The following is a 24119-nucleotide window of genomic DNA, read 5'->3' as shown; positions in this document are numbered from 1 at the left end:
AAAAAAGGTAACAAGAGACAAAGATGGACATTTTATAATGGTAAAGAAAAGACCTAAGAGTCATCAATATTTATGGCCCCAATCAGGGAACACCGAAATATACCAAGCAACTAAAAACAGAATGAGAGGGGGAAATTGACCAAAACACAATTATACTAGGGGACCTAAATACATCATTGACAACTATGGATAGATCATCCAAACAGAAAATAAACAACGAAATAGCAGCCCTAAATGACACATTAGATGAAATGGACATAATTGACATTTATAGAGCACTTCATCCTAAAACATCAGACTATACATTTTTTTCTAGTGTGCATGGAACATTCTCAAGGATAGACCACATATTGGGACATAAAACTAGCCTCAGCATATTTAAGAAGATTGAAATCATACCAAGCATATTCTCTGATCACAAGGCTTTGAAATTGGATATCAACTGCAAAAAGAAAGCAGGAAAAACTACAAATAGGCGGAGATTAAACAACATACTTTTAAAGAACGCCCCGGTTAAATAAGAAATAAGATGAGAGATCAAAAGATACATAGAAACAAATGACAATGAAAATACATCCTACCAAAATTTTTGGGATGCAGCGAAAGTAGTTTTAAGAGGAAAATTTATATCATTACAGGCCTATCTCAAGAAACAAGAAAAATCCCAAATAAGTAACCTCCTGTTACACCTTAAAGAACTAGAAAAAGAAGAACAAGTGAAACCCAAGGTCAGCTAAGAAAGGAAATAACAAAAATCAGAGCAGAACTAAATGAAATAGAGAACAAAAAGAAAACAGAAAAAATTAATGTGACTAAGAGCTGGTTCTTTGAAAAGATTAACAAAATTGACAAACCCTTGGCTAGGCTCACTAAGATAAAAAGACAGAAGACACTAATAAACAAAATCAGAAATGAAAGAGGGGAAGTTATCACGGATGCCACCAAAATACAAAGGATCATCCAAGAATACTATGAAGGACTATATGGCACCAAATTCAATAACCTAGAAGAAATGGACAAGTTCTTAGGAACATATAGCCTTCCAAGGCTGAACCATGAGGACCTGGAAAATCTAAACAGACCGATCACCAGTAACGAAATTGAATCAGTCATCCAAAACCTTCCCAATAGCAAAAGTCCGGGACCAGATGGCTTCATTAATGAAATCTACCAAACCGTCAAAGAGGATCTAATACCAATTCTGCTCAAACTCTTCCAAAAAATTGAAGAGACAGTACTCCCTAACTCATTTTATGAGGCCAACATTACCCTGATACCAAAACCTGGCAAGGACAGCACAAAAAAAGAAAACTACAGACCAATATCTCTGATGAATACAGATGCAAAAATCCTAAACACAATTCTAGCAAATTGAATGCAACAATACATTAAAAAGATAATTCATCACGACCAAGTGGGGTTCATCCCAGGGGCACAAGGATGGTTCACCATACGCAAATCCATCAATGTGATACATCACATAAACAAAATAAAGGACAAAAATCATATGATTATATCAACTGATGCAGAATAAGCATTTGACAAGACACAACATTCATTTATGATTAAAACACTTAACATAGAAGGAAAATACCTTAACATAATAAAGGCCATATATGAGAAACCCTCAACTAATCTCATAACTAACAGTGAAAAACTGAAGGCCTTTGCTCTACGTTCAGGAACACGACAGGGTTGTCCCCTATCACCTCTGCTTTTCAACATAGTGTTGGAAGTCCTTGCCAGAGCAATCAGGCAAGAGAAAGAAATAAAAGGCATCCAAATTGGGAATGAAGAAGTTAAATTGTTACACTTTGCAGATGACATGATGCTATATATAGAAAATCCTAAAGACTCCACCAAAAAGCTATTAGAAACAATCAACGAATACAGTAAAGTTGCCGGCTACAAAATCAACGCACAAAAGTCCATTGCCTTCCTATATACTAACAATGAAATCTCAGAAAAAGAAATACAAAAAACAATTCCTTTTGCAATTGCAGCAAAAAGAATAAAATACCTAGGAATAAACTTAACCAAGGATGTGAAAGACCTATATGCTGCAAACTATAAGACATTTTTGAAAGAAATTGAAGAAGACATAAAGAAATTGAAAGACATTCTTGCTCATGGATTGGAAGAATCAACATAGTTAAAATGGCCATATTACCCAAAGCAATATACAGATTTAATGCAATCCCCATCAAAATCCCAATGGCATTTTTTAAAGAAATAGAACAAAAAATCATCAGATTTGTTTGGAACCACAAAATACCCCGAATAGCCAAAGCAATCTTAAGAAAAAAGAACAATAATGGAGGTATCACACTTCCTGACTTTGGCTTGTACTACAGGGCTACAATAATCAAAACAGCATGGTGGTGGCAGAAAAACAGACACATAGAACAATGGAATAGAATTGAGAACCCAGAAATAAAACCACATAAATATGGACAGATAATTTTTGACAAAGAAAAGAAACTACAATGGAGAAAAGACAGCCTTTTCAATAAATGGTGCTGGCAGAACTGGATAGCCACGTGCAAAAGAATGAAACTGGCCTCCTATCTGTCACCATGTACCAAAATTAATTCAAAATGGATCAAGGACCTAAGCATAAGACCTGAAATAATAAACTGCATAGAAGAAAACATAGGTACTAAACTTATGGACCTTGGGTTCAAAGAGCATTTTATGAATTTGACTCCAAAGGCAAGGGAAGTAAAACCTGAAATAAATGAATGGGACTACATCAAACTTAAAGCTTCTGCACAGTAAAGGAGGCCATCGACAAAATAAAGAGGCAACCAACTGAATGGGAGAAGATTTTTGCCAACAGTGCCTCCGATAAGGGGCTAGTATCCAGAATATACAAGGAACTCATGCAACTCAACAACAAAAAAACAAACAACCCAATTGAAAAATGGGCAGAGGACCTGAAGCGGCATTTCTCCAAAGAGGACATACAAATGGCAAATAGACATATGAAAAAATGCTCAACATCAATAATCATCAGAGAAATGCAAATAAAAACCGCAATGAGATATCACCTCACCCCAGTTAGAATGGCCACTATCAACAAGACAAACAGTAACAAGTGTTTGAGAGGCTATGGAGAAAAAGGAACCCTCATACACCGTTGGTGGGAATGCTTAGTGGTATAGCCGTTATGGAAGGCGGTGTAAAATTTCCTCAAAAAATTACGAATAGAAATACCATGTGACCGAGCAATCCCTCTCCTGGGTATCTACTCAAAAAATCTGAAAACATTTATCCATAAAAACAAGTGTGCTCCAATGTTCATTGCAGCTTTATTTACGGTGGCCAAGACATGGAAACAACCAAAATGTCCTTCGATAGATGAACGGATCAAGAAGTGGTGGTATATACACACAATGAAATACTATTCAGCCGTAAGAAAAGATGAAATAGGACCATTTTTGACAACATGGATGGATCTTGAGATTATAATGCTAAACGAAATAAGTCAGACAGAAAAAACAGAGAACTATGTGATTTCACTGATGCGTGGTGTATAAACCAAAAACAACAAAGGAACAAGACAAACAAACGAGAAACAAAAACTCACACACACAGACAATAGTTTAGTGGTTACCAGAGGGTCAGGGGGGAGGGAAGTGGTAGATGACGGTAAAGGGGATCAAATACATGGTGATGGAAGGAGAACTGACTCTGGGTGGTGAACACACAATGTGATTTATAGAGAATGTAACACAGAATTGTGTACCTGAAATCTATGTAACTTTACTAACAATTGTCACCCCAATAAACTTGAATTAAAACAAAAAACAAAAAACCTCTCAATAAATTGAGTACTTATGATGAAATTCCCAACAAAATAGGTCCAGAGGAAACATACCTCCACATAATAAAGGCCATAATATGACGAACTCTCTGCTAATAACACACTCACTGGTGAAAACCTGAAAGCTTTTCCCCTTAGATGAGGAACAAGACAAGGATGCCCGCTCCTACCACTTATTCAACACAGTATTAGAGGTCCTAGCCACAGCAATCAAACAAGAGAAAGGAAAAAGGCATGAAAATTGGAAAGAAAGAAGTAAAATTGTGACTATTTGCAAATGACATGAAACTATATATACAGAAAACCCTAACTCTACCAAAAAGGTATTAGAACTAATAAATGCAGTAAAGCTGCAATATACAAAATTAATATACAGAAATCTGTGGCATTTCTATATACTAATAACATACTATCAGGAAGAGAAATTTAAAAAACAATCCCATTAACAATTGCATCAAAAAGAACAAACTACCTGCAAATAAATTTAATCAAGGAGGTGAAAGACCTGTACTCTGCAACCTGTAAGATATGGATGATAGATATTGAAGACAACTCAAATAAATACAAGGATGTACTGTGCACATGAATTATTAGAATTAATGTCATTAAAATTCCCATACTACCTAAAGTAATCTACAGATTCAATGCAATCTCTATCAAAATACTAATGGCATTTTTACCAAAACAAGAACAAATAATCCTAAAATTTACATGGATACATGAAAGACCCCAGATAGCCGAAACAATATTGAGAAAGATGAACAAAGCTGGAGGTAGCATGCTCCCAGATTTCAAACTAAACTGCAAAACTATAGTAATCAAAACAGCATGGAACTGGCAGATAGATCAGTGGAACAAAACAAAAACTCAGGAATTAACCCATGCTTATACGGTCAATTAATCTAAGGAGTCAGGAATACATAATGGGGTAAAGAGAGTCTCCTCAATAAATGGTGATGTGAAAACTAGACAGATACATGCAATAAGTTAGGCTAAACCACTTTCTTATACCATTTGCAAAGATAAATTCAAAATGGATTAAAGATTTAAAATATGATATGAACTGTAAGATTCCTAGAAGAAAAAAATAGGTAGTAAAATTTGGACATTGGTCTTAGCAATATTTTTTTTGGATATGTTTCCTGGGGCAAGGGCAACAAAAGCAAAATTAAACTACAACAAAAAGGCAACCTACTGAATGGGAGAAGATATGTGCACATGCCAAATACCATTCAGAAAAACTAAATTTAAACCAAAAAAAAAATCCTATAGGACATTACTATAAAAGAATTAACACGTGGATTTGTAAATATAAAAAATCAAGATTTGGGGGCCGGCCCGGTGGCTCAGGTGGTTAGAGCTCCATGCTCCTAACTCCAAAGGCTGCCGGTTCGATTCCCACATGGGCCAGTGGGCTCTCAACCACAAGGTTGCCAGTTCAATTCCTCGAGGCCCACAAGGGATGATGGACAGTGCCCCATGCAACTAAAATTGAACACGACACCTTGAGCTGAGCTGCCGCTGAGCTCCCGGATGGCTCAGTTGGTTGGAGCGCATCCTCTCAACCACAAGGTTGCCAGTTTAATTCCTCGAGTCCCGCAAGGGATGGTGGGCTCTGCCCCTTGCAACTAAGATTGAACACGGCACCTTGAGCTGAGTGGTCTCCCAGATGGCTCAGTTGGTTGGAGCGCATCCTCTCAACCACAAGGTTGCCGGTTCGACTCCCTCAAGGGATGGTGGGCTGTGCCCCCTGCAACTAGAAAACGGCAACTGGACCTGGAGCTGAGCTGCGCCCTCCATAGCTAAGACTAAAAGGACAACAACTTGAAGCTGAACGGCACCTCCACAACTAAGACTGAAAGGACAACAAGTTGACTTGGAAAAAAGGCCTGGAAGTGCACACTGTTCCCCAATAAAGTCCTGTTCCCCTTCTCCAATAAAAATCTTTAAAAAAAAAGAATCAAGATTTGTCCTCACAGCTCAAACAACTAAGGCTGACCCAGACTTAATCCTACTAATACAATGTCTTTAACAAGAGTATCGATGCAATCCTCTAACACCTGAATTGTAAAAGTTAACAACTAGAAGTAATATATTTTAATTTTCCACTCCATTATTTATAGAACTTCTTCATTTGGATAATTAGTAAGCTAGTCATGTGTTTGGTTTGCTAAACATGTCTCTAGTAATGCTGAGATGTGTTCAGGAGGTAAAGAAATTATGGAAAGAATATAGGTCAAATATACAAACACATAGCATTAAAATAACTATATGTCTTATTGGAAGCCGTAGGATATAAGACCAAATATATAACATCAGTCTGTATTTTCAATCCTCCCAAATGCATCAGTGAGATTAATTTCAGTTTTACTTACTGTGCAATATCTACATCTGCATCTGGTTTGGTGCTCAATTGTTCCAGACAATATATAAAAATCTAAGCCAAAAAATAGGAAGTTTCAGTGAAATGAATGCTTACATGCCAAACTATTTGGACATTAAAAGTAATTTTATATAAATTAAAAAAAACACACCAGAAAAACAGGCCCTGTAAGAGGCATCTATGTATGTATGTATATATATCTCCCATAACATAAGTGATAGAAAATTAAAATCACCTACATTTTGATCCAAATATTTAATTCTTACATATATTTTAGGAAAACACCTTTTCCTTTGACTCACTCACATGCTCACCCATGCTCACCTTTATGTGCCCACAAAGAACTGGTGCCAATCAGAGAATATCCACTCTAGACACGTGTAAACAACTACCATGTCATTTAGTCTGTGCTCCAAAAGAAATACATATAAAGTACCACGAGAACACACACAGGGGAGCATGACAGAAATGAAATATTGGGGTGTTGCTAAAACAAACTGGAATTAATTTTGACCTTGAACTTCATTTTGTTACCTTGCTTACTATATACTAGTATGTACTAATGATGAAAAAAGAATACATTCTAGTCTTATATTAATTTTTGTTCCAAAAGATGCATTAGAGTTGATTGTCCAGCTAGGTCTTATTTTCGGGGAAACACGATATAAATAAGGGGGAGGGATAAATAATTTGCATTATTTCAGGCTCAGGGCATCAGTGCTTTTCTTTGTTACCTGCATGATACTGATGCTCAGCTGGCACACCTCCTCCTGTGTTTTAGGTTGTTGAAAGACCTGTAAGGAAGAATTTTGCTGAAAATTTTTGGACTTAGCTAAGAAAACAAAATTTTTGTTTATGAAGTTCAATATAAAAAGTTAACACATGGAAAACTGCCTCCAGTGTGGGAAACCTTGCTCTGAAGTTGGCCACACATGCAGAGCCAGTCAACAGTGTCCCCACTGACAGAGTTCATCCTGAGAGGACACTGACGTGGAGCTGCCTGCCAATACCTACGGCAAGTGTTGTGTCTGCATACAAAGTGTTAACAATGCAAGTAGTCTACCTACAACACTGAAATTCCCACTTGAATTTTCTGTCAGCCTCTCCTGAAATCAAGACATCAACAACTTATGTAGTCAGATGAAATGAAACAAACAAGCAGTCAGGGAAAAGCTCTCGTGCTGAAATGACTCAAAAATTGACAACCGTGATTCCCAGGGGTTTGTGGGGCAGGTCTGAAACAGACTGAATGTAGCAGAAAACTCACATTGGCTTCTCCAGGCTTGCAGTCGAGAACTCCTTTAAGTGACTGCAGAGAATGTACAATGCACTGTTCAAACTGACATGGCTGGAAGAGAAAACAGGCAGGTCTTAATATTAAAAAACAAGCACTGGTTATTACGACATTTAACAGAAGTGACTATCGCCCTGAACTCTCAATTTTCCAGATGTATGGAACGGAAGAGAGACAGACAAACTGACAAATAATCTAGTCATCAAGATTTCCATTTGGCATGTTTTGCACTTGATATTTACGGTAAAAACAGGTGACTCTTGAGACTCCAAAGTGCATTAATTCAAGAACACAAGTCATGTGTAACTAAGGTTTTTTATCAAAATCTCCCCTTCTGAGGCAAATGACATGATAAAATGCAGATATAATGAGTCCATACTTTCAACACTGCTTGCCTGGTATATTCTGGGTGAGCTCCATCCCCCACCTCTTCCACATCTCTGTTACTTTCAAGAAAATTTAATGTTCACAATAATGATCCAGGAAAAATCCAAGATCTTTCATTCAAAAAGTCATTGGTCATTTTCTGTATCTATTAAATCAGAAAATGAAATTTGGAAAATGTACAATAAATGGCATTCAAAAGAAGTCTGAATGAATCCTAACACCTTAGCTTCTAACTATAGTTAAGGTTTACTTTGTGCCGGGCATTCTGTAGGTGATGGGGTAATAAGGGCAAAACAGACGAAGTTCTCATTAAGTGTATATTCTAAAGACACTAACCATAAAAGTCAGAGTCAACAAAAGTCTTACTTTTTACTAAAAAAAAGTAAAAACTACAGAAATACATGCAATCTCAAACTAGAATAATTATCATGTTGAAAATAAGTGGGAACTCAGAGAAAAATGGTGATGGGAGGGATCTGTTCTCTATAGGACAGTTAAAGAAGGTCCCCTGATACGGTGAGGCCATTTAAGCTGCAATTTGAAGGACACGAGGGACCAGCCCCTAAAAAGAAAAAGGAAGGAGGGAGTGAGCTCAGGGAGAAAGGACAACATGTGCACCGTCCCAGGCAGGGGGGACAAAATCTGGCAGTGCTGAGGGGCCACAATGTGTCACAACCACTGAGCGTGCTCTCAGCAGTTCAAAGATGAGGCTAGGGGTCTGAATTTCATTCAGCGGCACGGAACTGTGCAAGGCTCAAAGTTCAACTCCATCAACTCTGTGCAAAAATCTGCAGTCAGAATCTCTCCTCAGCACACACTTCAATTTTTAAAAGAGTTTGGGGAAAAAAGAATAGCCACCTGTATACAAGCAAAAAGAAAAGAAAAAAGAAAAAAACACAAGTTTATTTTCTTACAAAAAGGAACCCAGCCTTCATGAAAGCTAAAATAGTGCCTCAACTTGAATGCCATTTTGATACTGCACTCTGAGGCCACCAGAGGGCGCCATGTAGAATACTTAAAAGTAGAAGTACCAAAAAAGGGGGATTGGGGAGTTGTTACAGGATGAAATACCAACTGTACAGAACGTATTTAAAGAGTCAAAATGTTTGTCAGATACCTAATCGTATCCATCCAATGTACCTGCCTCAAAAGGTATGAAAATCTAAGATGTTAAAATAGTAACAATCATGAGAATTAAATCCAAAATTCCACTGTGGACAGTTAAATGTTAATGTTCACGTGTGGTTATTGAAATTTCTTATATTAAAATTTGAACCAGATTTTATTTTTGTTTTATATCTATATTAATACAATAAATGGATAGAGAGCATCAGAGCACCCAACAAGTAGTTTCACTTGAACTGGGGCAATCTAAACATCTTTCTTTTCTCTAAAAAAAAAACAAACAAAAAAAAAACCATAGTGCTATCTCTGAGTATTGTCAGTGAATCACCAACTTGGCTGACTGTAACGAGTTATCATAAATCATTCCAGTTCTTCTGAAAGAAGAAAATTCTCAGAATTATCCAAATTTTAAAAAGGCAGAAAATATTTTCAACATGAGAATAAAACAGAATGCTTTCAGATGAGCTGTTTTCAGAGCACTAAAGTGAAGTTCAAATTAAAGATAATACCTCTGCTGAAAGAATAGTGATAATGAGGCAAAACTTAATGTTCATTTCTTTAACTTGATAAGGAATGTTTTCCTATCCCAGTCACAGGGAAAGAAAAACATAGTATCATTTCAAACAAATGGGATTGGTACTACGGAAAAGATAACAAAATGAAAATTAGAGTTATGCAATTTAGGTCATTGTTCAAAGTCTAAATTTTACAGATGTCAGTTAGGTTAAAATAGAGCTGGAACACAGACTTTCATTCTAAGCATTGATTCACTTTATCTCCTAAGTGAGGACCATGTGGAACCAGCTAAATCTCCCATGTCAGCATGTTTCTTCTTCATCTGCCCAGAAGATGGACTGGCTGACACCACAAGTGGAACTTCCCGTGGGTCATTCATCCACAGGCTGGCGTGGTTTTAGTTTTCTGGCTTGTGTGTGTGTGACCAAACACGAAATTAGTTGTTCTATGGCTACAGTTTCTTACCATTATAGTTAAACCTTAAATTGACTACAAACAAGTTTTTACATTAATATTTCAGAGCATTTTCAGAGGCTTACCCTACTATAATCAAACAAAACTTGAGATGCAGCAGCTATCGCATACACACTCACTAGGACTCAGATGTGGCAAGTATCCTACAAGCATACAGTGTGATCTCAAGTGTGGCAGCTATCAGTAAGCACACAGTGGGACCCCAGATGTGGCAGGTATCCTACAAGCGCACTGTGGGATCTCAGGTGTGGCAGCTAGCTATCAGTAAGCACATTCCAGGGTGACTGTGCACAAGACACAGTAACATGAAGGAGGACCTAAAGCCAATACCTATTTTATTGCTAAGTGTTGAATTTATGTCAATTTTTTCAATGAAACATAAATCCTTGAAAACAGATGCTCTATTTTCTCAAATTGAACATAAGTATGTTTTTCATGTCCACAAGAATGATCTGAAGCACACAGCAAAAACTGAGCATCATGGTAACTAGTTGTCTCATCCGCCCTGGCTTATCTCATGTGGGGCAGAATATTCAGTGTGTAATGGTCCAATGGTCCCTTTTGGCCTGGCTTCCAGGTTTGCTGTGATAATTAAGTGAGATAGGGTTATGAAAGAGCTTTGAAGTAAGGCATAACATCACAGGTACTAGTTTAATAAATGAAACCCCTTTAAATGTATACTAAGCTTTGTAGTTTAATGTTTTATTCCACAGTGTCCCATTTAATCTGAACCAACGACACCGTGAAAGTGTTCAGCCTCTTCTTTACCTAGGGGCAGAGAGGTTAAGTGTCTTCTTCAGCATTGCATGGCTATCATGTAACAGAACTAAGGACTGAATCAGATTATGATTCCAAACCCAGTGCAGCAGTTTCCTCACACCAGTACTGTGCAGCAGAAGTACAATGTGAGCCACCAACACAACCACACATGTAATTTTAGATTTTCCGTAACCACATTAAGAAAACTAAAAGGAAAAAATTAGTTTTAATATAATTCATGTAATGAAATATATCAAAATATTATGTCAACATGTAGTCAATACAAAAAGTTGACATGTTTTACATTCTATCTTTTTGTATTGGGTCTTTGAATTGTGATGTGTATTTTACACGAGCCATGGCTCAGCTAGCTGCCATAATGGATGGTTCAGGTCTACCCCACACTTCCCTCCTCTAAATATTTAGTGTGACACAATTAGTAATTGGATAGTTTGTATTTAAATACAAATCATTATGAAAAATAAACCAAATAAATTAAAACAGATTTTTCATTAAAAAATAAATACTTTAAAATACAATACAATGGTTTTACTAAAAACAATAAATTCGCCTAACCAATTTGAAGCCTGATTTAATTTACAAAAATTTGGAAGTAAGCACTGCTGTTGTAAACCACATTGTTTGTTACGCATAAAGTATACTTGTATTTATATTAACTTAAGAAGGAACCTTGAACTTTGGAAGACTAGAAGGGAAAATTTCAACTTGTCAAAAATTCCTCAACTCTCAAAGGAAGACTGTCAGTAAGAAATACAGAAATTTGAGGAAATGAAGAAATATTTCATGGGATTATTGCTTCTCAACAACCTGACTCAAAACAAGTAAGTCATGGGGATTTAAAGTACAGCACAAGGAATACATGAATGACATTGTAATAACTTTGTGGAAAAACGGTGATAACAGGAAAAAAAAACCCCAACTCAACCATTATTTTATAAATAATGGCAAATCAAAACCATTTTATTCTAGTTTTCTTATCTTCTAAGCAGGCAAAAACAGCTAGTTGCCTCCCCAGAATTTGGTCCATGACACATGCGAAAACACAATAAATCATGAAAACTATTTTCAAAGATATTTTAACAACCTACAAGCCCCATCTGAAAAGATGATGATTCTACAATGAAGATCATGGTTATAACTGCTTGCTTGACCTGTGTATATATCTGGAGAGGTTTGTTGTCTGTTTTATTTTGTCTTAGGGGACAGCAATAGTATTTCTTTCCTATCCTGCTTTCCTGAAGAAAAAACAATCAAGTTTCTGAATAACTTAGAATTAAGCATAATCTATTAAAATATGTAATGAAAATGAAAATAGTAAGTGCTAAAGGATGAAGAAAAACCATTCTAAAAAAACCCTATTTTTAAATATTAATATGTATGGTTAGTGTTTGGTAAAAATGACTCTGTCAGAAAATCTTTAAGACATTTACTTTTCTATTTCCAGAAACTACTGAGAGTTACAATACAGAGAGAATACGCTCCTTACCAATATAATAAATCATTTATTTTGAATATAATATAGAATACTAATTTATCATTTAATAGAATTTAAACTTACTAGAGAAGTCAGTCCTTCATTGTCGACAATCCAGTCTTCCTTTTCAGCTAATCTCTTTATTTCTACAGGGAAAATAAACACACAAGCACTTTTTATTAGTTATCTCACTGAAATTTATACAGATAAAACTCTGTAGAGGCTATTGTTTTTAATTGTTCTTTTATAGCTCTATGAAAAACTGGTGAAAGCAGGGATAGAATATAATTCTGGTAGACTCAAGGATTTAAATATGTATTGCTCACTAGATTTTTCTAATAAAATATTAACGATAATAAAAGTTTTTACTGCATAGCCCAATTTGGAGAATGCTAGGCTAAATTTTCCAGTAACTTTAGACAATTTATTATTTATTCAGTATTCTTGGTAATATTAAACATGCACAAAATAAACTACAATATTCTTCTCCTATAATTTCTAATGAACAATTCAGATTCTGTTTTAATCCTATACATTCCTGACAATGGGCAGTTTGGTTCTCACTTGGCTAAAGGAATGCCACCTGAGCAAACCTTTAGCACTGCATCTATCTCACGTCATCGACCAGGGGGGTGGTGGTGGGGGGTGGTGGTGGTGATGATGAATTAAGAAGAAACTGCTCAGTTTCCCACCTGGATTCCATTCCCTCTCTGTTTGCAGAGTTTATTATCGCCAGTTCTGTACAGATGTGAACTTCCTACTTATAAGTCCTGGTGACAGATAGTCATGACTTACGTCATTAATAATACTGTTCTTGAATATTTTTGAAAACATTTAATACCCAAAGGGCTGCTTTGTAAAGATAACCTTAATTGTTTTTTATAATCATATGTAAAAATCCTGAAAATTCTAAAAAGTAAGTATAAAGAAAATGAGCATCACCTATAATTTCTACTATCCAGAGAACCATTGTTAATAGTCTATCTTCTGATTTTACATCGATAGTTCTAAACTTTTAAAATACATATATATATATATACATATATATACACACACACATATATATATATCCACTGTGTATATATATATATATTTTTTCAAAATTAGGATAATACTTTATATACATTTTATATTCTAGTTTTTCAGCTTAACATTTGCCATAATGATGTTCCTATATCCTTAAATATTTTTAAAGTATATCTATCTCTGTTTCTGCATGTTCTGGCATCTCAAGTTTTGAAAAGAATTCCTTTTGAAAAAATTCGATTGAGCAGCTATAGATGATCTAAAATACTCACATTTCCATAAGAGTAATTTCTTGTTTTCAAGACTTTGGAAGCTGGAAAGAGGTGGCATATTCAGATAATCATTGTCTAGTTAATGTTACCAATTTTCTTAACATACCTTCTGCTGTGCTCTGCAGTGTGACCATCACACAACGTACTCGGAGATCCAAAATGAGATCCTGAATAGTCTGTAACATGTCATTAGGAATTTCTAGGGCGGTCAATGATTCATAAGTAAGCCTATAAAACAAACACAACGAAAGTGGGCAAAGTGCAATCGCCAAGCAATTCCTGTCATTATTTGGGCCATCCTATTATGATTCATTATGGAGTTTTAAGTTACAACATTCTGTTGAAAACAAGGCGAAGGTAAGACCCTAACAGGGATTATAATATAACAGTAACACTGAATTAAACAATAAAAGATGCACACCCAGTGTGACATTCTCATTAAATATAAACACCAGGAAGGTTTAAGAGCTTGCTAGGGAAACAGTAGAAGCAAAGGACAGAAAGTAAAATTCTTTGGAGAATGCATTAAAATTCGTATCCCATACTGAGTATATTTTTAAGACAAAAATATATTTACACTTTTCAGGAGAATGTGTCCATATTTACCTCATAGTCTGGATGACATGAGTGAGCCACTGTCCAGAGAGCTCGGACTTCACCTCCCAGCCTCCGTACTGCCTCACCACCCCCTCGGGGATGCTAAGTGGGAGCAGTGCTCCACGGACCAGCTTCACAAGACAGTGCATGACTTCCTGAATCATTTTCTAGACAATAATAAACAAGTAAACTGCATTAAAAGTCACTAGCTTGATTAAATCAAACAAAGGATTCTGTCTGAATGATGATAAATATCTTGAACATAAATAAAGTCTTCTAATATGGTTGAGAAAAATCCTACCCTGTAAAAAAGTCTCCACACCTACCCTTAACTTACCTTAAAATCATTTTGTCTTTGCCTTACATTCTTTGATCTTTCTATCTGGCCTGACTTCTCAGCAGTCTTTAAAAAAAAAAAAAAAAAAAAAAAAAAATTATCTTTAGAAATATTTACAAAAATAAGAAATGCTTTAGGGGTTGTATATAAAGAAAGCATGAAATATGGTTATACCTTGATTAAAAGGAATGTATAAGAAATAATCTAAGTTTCTGATTAAAGGATGACTAATCAGAAAGCTTTTCTTATTCCAACAAGAAGTTATTCATCTTCCTAAAGCATTTAAATATAATTCCCATAAATAAACCTAAGCATTAAGTTGAAACTACCTTTTTTGGAAGGGAATTTCATATATTGTTTTCATCAACAATTTTATATGGTTAAACCAAAAAGTATCATATCCATGATAACATTTCTCAACATCACTTCTCACTAACTAGAAGTATGGAAGTAAAAGAGCAAACGCTGGGTTAATGTCTAGTAATATATATTTTTTTTAATTAAATTTATTGGGGTGACAATTGTTAGTGAAATTACATAGATTTCAGGTGTACAATTCTGTATTACATCATCTATAAAATTGTCTAGTAATATTAAGACATCCATTCTGTTCCCTTAACAAATATTTATGAATACAAGCATTATAACTGGCATTTTATTTTTTATAAATTATAAATTACCGCTCTTCTTTTCAGAGGTTTTACAGTCTAATTTGAGAAAATGTATTACAGAATTCTAGAATTAATTTTTTATCTATTTACTGATAGCCATGTTTTTTTCTGATATTTCTCTTCTCCTTAATACTACTTTACATTGATTAAAAGAGAAATCTATTCAACTGGATTTCAGTTAACTTTTTATTGTTATATAAAACAAATATTATTATATATAATTACTATATTATTACATAAAATGTCTTAAGAAAGGCAAGCTTAGGAAACTTTCCAAATAAAGAAGTAGGGACAAAATGGTACAATGTGAAAGAAAATTCTGATATTTCCTTAAGACAATGCCAAAATTATCCTTTAACGTTAAAATATTCATGTATTATTAGTTAGAGACATGTCAAGAGAACTTTCACGTTAAGAACAAATGCATTATAAATGACTATGATATTGACTTCAAGTTAATTTAAAATACAAGTAACGCTACACATATTGACATGAATGCCTAAGAGTAAGGATTGCTGAATATTTTCAACAAAAATATCAGAAATACCTGATAAAAAGTGGTCAATATACACACAGATACACAACTCTTCAGGCTCTAACTTACACGTATTTCAAAATTTTGTATTAAAACTGTGCAGCTTTTTATCATTTTTTGTTTGTAGAAATGTACTTTTGCTTTGAAAGAATTAAAGTTTAGTTTCCAAAATTCACCTTAATGATTCAATAAGCAAATTCCTAAGTTCACTGGCAAACAACACTCAGAATTCTTTGTACACCAAGATTTAACTCAGAAATTGATGTGTTTTTTTTCCCTTTATTTTTAAAACAAATGAGAAGTGATTCAAGTGCTTTTGAGCCACAGTGAGAAGTGACCAGAGAGGCCAGTGTCGGGGGCATGGCCAGCTGGAAGCATGCTGCACTAACCCAGTGACAGCCTCTCAGGCTAAAGGAGGTGGACAATTGGACCACTGCAATGGCTCTGACCCAGGCTTCTGAGGTGTCTCAATGAGAAATGAGACATGTCAGGAGTGACTTCCATCGAGCAGTCAGATATGTTTAAATGACCCTGAATGTCTGTTAGCCTACTTTCTGTTACCGTCAAGTGTGCTGTTGTGATTCAGAATAATACTTGGTGATACAGTGGCCCAGGTGTAGAAAAGCAGATGCACAGCCCCTACTTACTGAAGTGAGAAACAGCTATTCTGTAAATGTTGCAGTTTCCCAGGTCTTAGTTTTACACATTTTTTTCTGTATACTTGCTCACTAATTTATTCTTATGGCTTCAAATACCATTCCTATCTAATGCCTTCCTATTTGGGGTTCTGCACCAAAGGCCAACGTGTGTGTCTGGTGGGCTGGGGATAGCTTCCCCACACCAACAAACAATTCTCTGGACACCACATCAGTGTCCTATAATTCAACTCAATTCTGACACTACCTGCTGTCAGACTTCAGCTAATGGTTCAGTCCTACAAGACCACCACACCCAACACATACACACACACACTTCAGATGCCAATCACAAGACCAGATTGTCACCTGTGCTTCTGACTGACTAGCTATAGACTGGAGGTTCCTATGAAGCCCTCCTTGGGTTCAATTAATCTGCTAGAGTGGCTGAAAAACTCAGAGAAACATGATACTAGATACCAGTTTAGTATAAAAGGATGTACCTCGGCAGCAGCCAGATGGAGGAGACGCACGGGACCACGCATGTGGAAATGTGGGGAATTTCCGTGCCCCTCTGAGCCCACCACTCTCCCAGAATCTCCACTTGTTCACAACCCAGAAGTTCTCAGAATGCTTCCTTTTGGATTAGTATGGAGGCTTCATTACACAGGCGTGACTGATTAAATCATTGGTCACTGGTGACCGATTTAACCTCAAACCTCTCTCCCCTCCCTGGAAATTAGAGATGGGACTGATCTTGAAGCACAAAGTCTGCTCTCCTCAAGACCAGCCCTTCATCCTTAAGTGGGGACCTAAGCCACCTCATTAACATAACAAAATATATCTTTATCATTCCTCACTTAAGAGATTCCAAGGGATTTAGGAGCTGTATGACAGAAATGGGAGGACAAAATTATTTATTATAAATCACAATATTACACTTCCAAAAGTATATACCCAGCCCAAATCTTTCCTGAGGCCCAGATTTCAATTTCAGACTGCTTACCTGATGTTTCTTCTTGAATAACTCACAGAAATGTCAAATCCAACACACTACAAATGAAAAACTGGTATTTTCCTCCAAGCATTATTTCTCAAGTAGTTCTGACTTTGAAAATGGCATACCTACTCACTTGGGAGCCCATCTGGGAGCTGTCCCTGAATTCCTGTCCTCACCATCCTCATGTGATCACAGTAAGTCAGGTCAACACTACTTCCAAGACACAAATGAAATTAATCTATACTTTTCTCTTCACCTTAAGTGACAAAACCTTAATCCCACCTGCCTGGACAGCCTCAAGAGCTTCCAGATTTTGACTTTTGTTCCCTGCCAACTCATTCTTGAAAAGGCAAGTGGATTGGTTTTTATTAAAACCCAAAATCTGGTCAGGTTACTCCACCACTCAGAGTCCTTCCGTGGGTTCACAGAGCACTCAGAGTACAAGCTCCTTACCACGGTGTGTGCTGGCACCTGCCGCTCCTCCGGCCTTGTCTCTTGCTTCTCCTGACACCCTCACCCACTGCTTACTGGAGTCCAGACGCTGCGACTTCGTTTCTCACAGGTGCAAAGCCCCTTTCCTGAGTTCTGTGTGTATGGTTCTCTGCCTAATGCATTCTTCCTCAATCTTTTGTGTGGTTGTTTCCTTTTCAGACTTCAAGTTTCCATTTCAATACCATCTCCACATAACGACCTTCTCTGACCTCCATCCCACTACTGATATTCTGTATCTTAAGACTCTACCATGTTCCCCAAAAATAAGATCTAGCCGGGCCATCAGCTCTAATGCGTCTTTTGGAGCAAAAATTCACATAGCACCCAGTCTTACTGTACTATAAGACCCGGTGTAATATATAATATAATATAATATAATATAATATAATATAATATAATATAATATAAAATAATATAATATAAAATAATATAATATAATATAAAATATAATATAATATAATATAATATAATATAATATAATATAATATAATATAATATAATATAATAATACAATACAATACAATACAATACAATACAATACAATACAATACAATACAATACAATACCGGGTCTCCTATTAATTTTTGCTCCAAAAGATACATTAGAGCTCATGGTCTGGCTAGGTCTTATTTTCGGGGAAACACGGTATTTGTTTCTTTTATAGCTATGACCAAAATTTTGGGGTTTTAAAAATTTATTTTGGTTCTATTTCTCCAGGAGGGAAGAGGCCATGTTTATGGTGGCAACTATTTTACTTATATTGCATACATGTATTTTAAAAGTTCGTGTGTGTTATTGTGTGTACACACGAGTGTACGTGCGCACGTGTATCGATACTTGGACACAGAGGCTATTCAGGGAATCCAACAGCTATCTGCTGAATCAAGATCACCAAGGGTCAAGGCTCTTCAGAACCTCCTGGAATACGTATCAAAAAGCACGAGGGCCCTGAATACTACAAGGTTAGTCTGACGGCCTTCTTTACTGTGCAGAAGCTTTTAAGTTTCATATAGTCCCATTCGTTTATTTTAGCTTTGACTTCCATTGCCTTTGGAGTCAAGTTCATAAAATGCTCTTTGAACCCAAGGTCCATAAGTTTAGTACCTTTGTTTTCTTCTATGCAGTTTATTGTGTCAGGTCTTATGCTTAAGTCTTTGATCCATTTTGAATTAATTTTGGTACTTGGTGACAAATAGCAGTCCAATTTCATTCTTTTGCACGTGGCTATCCAATTCTCCCAGCACCATTTATTGAAGAGGCTGTCTTTCCTCCATTGCATGCTTTTAGCTTCTTTGTCAAAAATTATCTGTCCATATTTATGTGGTTTTATTTCTGGGTTCTCAATTCTATTCCATTGGTCTATGTGTCTGTTTTTCTGCCACCACCATGCTGTTTTGATTATTGTAGCCCTGTAGTACAAGCCAAAGTCAGGGAGTGTGATACCTCCATTATTGTTCTTTTTCCTTAAGATTGCTTTGGCTATTTGGGGTCTTTTGTGGTTCCAAACAAATCTGATGATTTTTTGTTCTATTTCTTTAAAAAATGCCATTGGGATTTTGATGGGGATTGCATTGAATCTGTATATTGCTTTGGGTAATATGGCCATTTTAACTATGTTGATTCTTCCAATCCATGAGCACGGAATGTCTTTCCATTTCTTTGTGTCTTCTTCAATTTCTTTCAAAAATGTCTTATAGTTTTCAGCATATAGGTCTTTCACATCCTTGGTTAAGTTAGACAGCCTTCTTTAAAAAACTTGAAGTCCTGAGTCCCCCCCCCATGGCAGCCTGGTCCTTTGAAGGAGGTCTGCAGGACATAATCCTGTGATGTGCTTCTGAAAAGTCCCAAGGACTCAGTGCTTCTCCCGAAGATTCCAGATGCCAGCGAAAGGGATGAGCAGAGGTTTGAGGATTGTGTGAATGCAGGGCATGGAGAACTGCTGCAGGAGTGGAAGGCAGTTGTTGCTGAGGGGCCCAGCACCCATGCGGTTCCAGGAGGCACAGAACACTGGCATCCTGCACTGGGAAATCCATGGGAAGGACTTTGTGAGGGTTAATTCTGTGTGTCAACCTGACTGGTCCGTGGGATACCATGAAATTTGATTCAACATTACTCTGCATGTGTCAGTGAGGTTGTCTCTGGACTAGAGGAATACCTGAAGGAAGCAGCCTGCACTCCTCAGTGTGGATGGTCCCATCCAATCAATGTGAGGCCTGACTAGAACAAGAAGGCTGACCCTCCTTAGAGGAAGGAGGAGTTCCTACTGCTGGACTGCATGAGATGCAACACCTGGCCTTTCCAGCCCTCAGACTGGAACTGAAACCATGGAATTTCTGGGTATTGTCCTGCTGCCCTTCAGACTGGAACCCTACGATGAGTCAGTCTCCTACGCTCAGAATGGATCCCCACAGTAGGTGCTCTGAGTCTCCTGTTCTCGCACTGGATGCCCACAGTGGGTGCTGAGTCTCCTGCCCTCACAATGGATCCCCACAGTGGGTGCTCTGAGTCTCCTGTCCTCACACTGGATCCCCACAGTGGGTGCTCTGAGTCTCCTGTCCTCACACTGGATCCCCACAGTGGGTGCTGAGCCTCCTGTCCTCACACTGGATCCCCACAGTGGGTGCTCTGAGTCTCCTGCCCTCAGACTGGATCCCCACAGTGGATGCTGAGTCTCCTGCCCTCACACTGGATCCCCACAGTGGGTGCTGAGCCTCCTGTCCTCACACTGGATCCCCACAGTGGGTGCTCTGAGTCTCCTGCCCTCACACTGGATCTCCACAGTGGGTGCTGAGTCTCCTGCCCTCAGACTGGATCCCTACAATGGATGCTGAGTCTCCTGCCCATCAGAGTGGATCCCCACACTGGCTGCTGAGTCTCCTGCCCTCACACTGGATCCACAGTGGATGCTGAGTCTCCTGCCCATCAGAGTGGATCCCCACAATGGATGCTGAGTCTCCTGCCCTCAGACTGGATCCCTACAGTGGATGCTTAGTCTCCTGCCCTCAGACTGGATCCCCACAGTGAATGCTGAGCCCCCTGCCCTCACACTGGATCCCCACAGTGGATGCTGAGCCCCCTGCCCTCACACTGGATCCACAGTGGATGCTGAGTCTCCTGCCCATCAGAGTGGATCCCCACAGTGGATGCTGAGTCTCCTGCCCTAAGACTGGATCCCCACAGTGGATGCTGAGTCTCCTGCCCATCAGAGTGGATCCCCACAGTGGATGCTGAGCCTCCTGCCCTCAGACTGGATCCCCACAGTGGATGCTGAGCCTCCTGCCCTCACACTGGATCCCCACAGTGGATGCTGAGTCTCCTGCCCTCAGACTGGATCCCCACAGTGGATGCTGAGTCTCCTGCCCTAAGACTGGATCCCCACAGTGGATGCTGAGTCTCCTGCCCATCAGAGTGGATCCCCACAGTGGATGCTGAGCCTCCTGCCCTCAGACTGGATCCCCACAGTGGATGCTGAGCCTCCTGCCCTAAGACTGGATCCCCACAGTGGATGCTGAGTCTCCTGCCCTCACACTGGATCCCCACAGTGGGTGCTCTGAGTCTCCTGCCCTCACACTGGATCCACAGTGGATGCTGAGTCTCCTGCCCATCAGAGTGGATCCCCACAATGGATGCTGAGTCTCCTGCCCTCAGACTGGATCCCTACAGTGGATGCTTAGTCTCCTGCCCTCAGACTGGATCCCCACAGTGAATGCTGAGCCCCCTGCCCTCACACTGGATTCCCACAGTGGATGCTGAGCCCCCTGCCCTCACACTGGATCCACAGTGGATGCTGAGTCTCCTGCCCATCAGAGTGGATCCCCACAGTGGATGCTGAGTCTCCTGCCCTAAGACTGGATCCCCACAGTGGATGCTGAGTCTCCTGCCCATCAGAGTGGATCCCCACAGTGGATGCTGAGCCTCCTGCCCTCAGACTGGATCCCCACAGTGGATGCTGAGCCTCCTGCCCTCACACTGGATCCCCACAGTGGATGCTGAGTCTCCTGCCCTCAGACTGGATCCCCACAGTGGATGCTGAGTCTCCTGCCCTAAGACTGGATCCCCACAGTGGATGCTGAGTCTCCTGCCCATCAGAGTGGATCCCCACAGTGGATGCTGAGCCTCCTGCCCTCAGACTGGATCCCCACAGTGGATGCTGAGCCTCCTGCCCTAAGACTGGATCCCCACAGTGGATGCTGAGTCTCCTGCCCTCACACTGGATCCCCACAGTGGGTGCTCTGAGTCTCCTGCCCTCACACTGGATCCCCACAGTGGGTGCTGAGTCTCCTGCCCTCAGACTGGATCCCTACAATGGATGCTGAGTCTCCTGCCCATCAGAGTGGATCCCCACAGTGGGTGCTCTGAGTCTCCAGTTTGCTGCTCTTGGGACTTGTTAACCTCCATAATCATGGGGGCCAATTCCTTAATCTCTTTCTTTTTACATATATGATTAGAAACAGCATGAACATCCTATTATTTCTGTTTTTCTGAACCCTGACTAATACAGACCTGGTTCAGTGTGCTATGGAGGAAGGGATGGAACTCTAAAAAAAAGGTGTAATTTATCTCAATGAAGGGTCAGGCCAGTATAAAACCGTAAGTATCTCCTACTCGATCTGCCACAGCACCTAATGCTGAACTTTATACCTAGTGGGCAATTTGTTCAATGAGAAGATTAATTCATAGTCCTTTGTCTGTGATATATTTTCAAATCAAAGAATAAAGTGAAAACCCATTAAAAACATATCAAAATTCAGGCTAAATTTTGCCAGAACAATTTTGCCCACCAAACAGGTGCTAATGAACGCATGATGACATCTACTGAACAGTATATTGTAAACTTCAAGGACCTATCTACACATATATGAAAACTGGGAGCGGTATTGGAGGTGAGTGAAAAAGGGGAAGGGATTAAGAAGTACAAATTGGTAGTTACAAAATAGTCATGGGGACATAAAGCACAGGGAATATAGTCAATAATATGGTAATAACTATGTATAGTGCCAGGTGGGTACTAGACTAGTCAGGGGGGGTCACTTCTTAAATTATATAAATGTCTAATCACTATGCTGTACTCCTAAAATCAATACAAAATAATGTTGGATGTTATCTGTTATTGAAAAATTTAAAAGCGGAGGTGAAGGTGAAGGGGAATAAGAAGTTCAAATTTCTGGGTATAAAACAAATAAGTCACGGGGATGGTATGTACAGCATGGGGAATGTAGTCAATCATATTGTGATAGCGTGGTACAGTGTCAGATGGTTCCTGACTTATCACGATGATCACGTCTTTAAGTATATAAATGTTGAGTAATTATGTTGTACACTTGAAACTAATATAATATTGTATGTTAGCTATATTTTTAATAAAAATCTTAAAAAAAAAACCTTCAAAAGAAGAAAAGAACAGTGGAGGGGTTAGGGGAATTTGTTGTAAGGCATAACTTTTGCAATTGTTAATTTTAAAACAGCTACTTGTTTTAATCTGATGAAGAATTGAACAACTCCAACATATTGAATCATGTAAGGTTTGCTCTATTTTTTTAATCTAATTTTGGAACATAAAGTGCATTTTAATTTATATACTATGACTTCTACAACTTTTTAAAATGCAGATTCCTAATATTCAAAAATTATTTGGATGCTTTAAATTTTTTCATCCCCAAATATACTATATTTAAAATACAGCTAAAGGTGAAATCTTAACCTACTATTAACCATTTCGTTAACTAACAACCTTAACTCTTTCCTGCATACACAGACCAAAACTACTTTGTGGTGAGACCAACGGCTAGATTTCACTGTTCTGATTCACATATATTATTTCACATGGGCTTGACTGGTTTGAAGAACTATTTTTTAAACTGTTGGAAACTCCATCTATATCTTTAACGGATGGGCTCTTAATAAAATAAAAATAGTTCTAATAACAAGAAAAATACGAAATTTCAAGTAAATTGTGTAAAATATTAGAGCTTTCTTAAATGAGATAAAACACCAACTCTCAAAAGCCCATAACTCTTCCTAATATTAGTTTAATTAATTTAATTTAGCTTCTAGAGCTCACTCACTCACAGATTGACATGGTAGACACACTTTCCTAACTCCTCCATTCCTTTCTGTCCTTTGTTGTCTTTCTAGCTTTTTACAAGTGAGTAAATAGTTTTAAAACATGCCCAAATCTGTAGAGCACATTATATGTAATTAGTAATTATTACTATAAACTTTTAAGAAAATTCTATAAATATAAATAGGTAGAAACACCACAGGCATATCCAACTCAGTACAACTAATTAAAACT

The 24119-nt window shown here is 38.0% G+C and overlaps 1 protein-coding gene across 5 annotated transcripts in view; it reads right to left on the bottom strand.

The window, feature by feature from the left end:
- EXOC2 (exocyst complex component 2) overlaps positions 1–24119 on the bottom strand; it is a 247335-nt gene that overhangs the window by 79402 nt on the left and 143814 nt on the right. For 3 of the 5 annotated variants that reach the window (XM_019714889.2, XM_088791404.1, XM_088791406.1), the window contains 7 exons: positions 14492–14557; positions 14164–14321; positions 13664–13785; positions 12344–12405; positions 7477–7557; positions 6944–7003; positions 6202–6263 (listed from right to left, as the gene is read on the bottom strand). In XM_019714889.2, the coding sequence (XP_019570448.2) occupies positions 6202–6263; positions 6944–7003; positions 7477–7557; positions 12344–12405; positions 13664–13785; positions 14164–14321; positions 14492–14557 (611 nt within the window). The remainder of the gene's footprint in view (positions 1–6201; positions 6264–6943; positions 7004–7476; positions 7558–12343; positions 12406–13663; positions 13786–14163; positions 14322–14491; positions 14558–24119) is intronic. The other 2 variants (XM_074335319.1, XM_088791405.1) reach the window with 1 other exon arrangement.

The sequence above is a fragment of the Rhinolophus sinicus genome, chromosome 14, assembly GCF_057876585.1.
Source record: "Rhinolophus sinicus isolate RSI-liver-muscle chromosome 14, RSI-T2T, whole genome shotgun sequence".
Classification (NCBI taxonomy): Eukaryota; Metazoa; Chordata; class Mammalia; order Chiroptera; family Rhinolophidae; genus Rhinolophus; species Rhinolophus sinicus.
The sequence above is the reverse complement of the archived record's forward strand: the minus strand, read 5'-3'. Positions and strand labels throughout refer to the sequence as shown.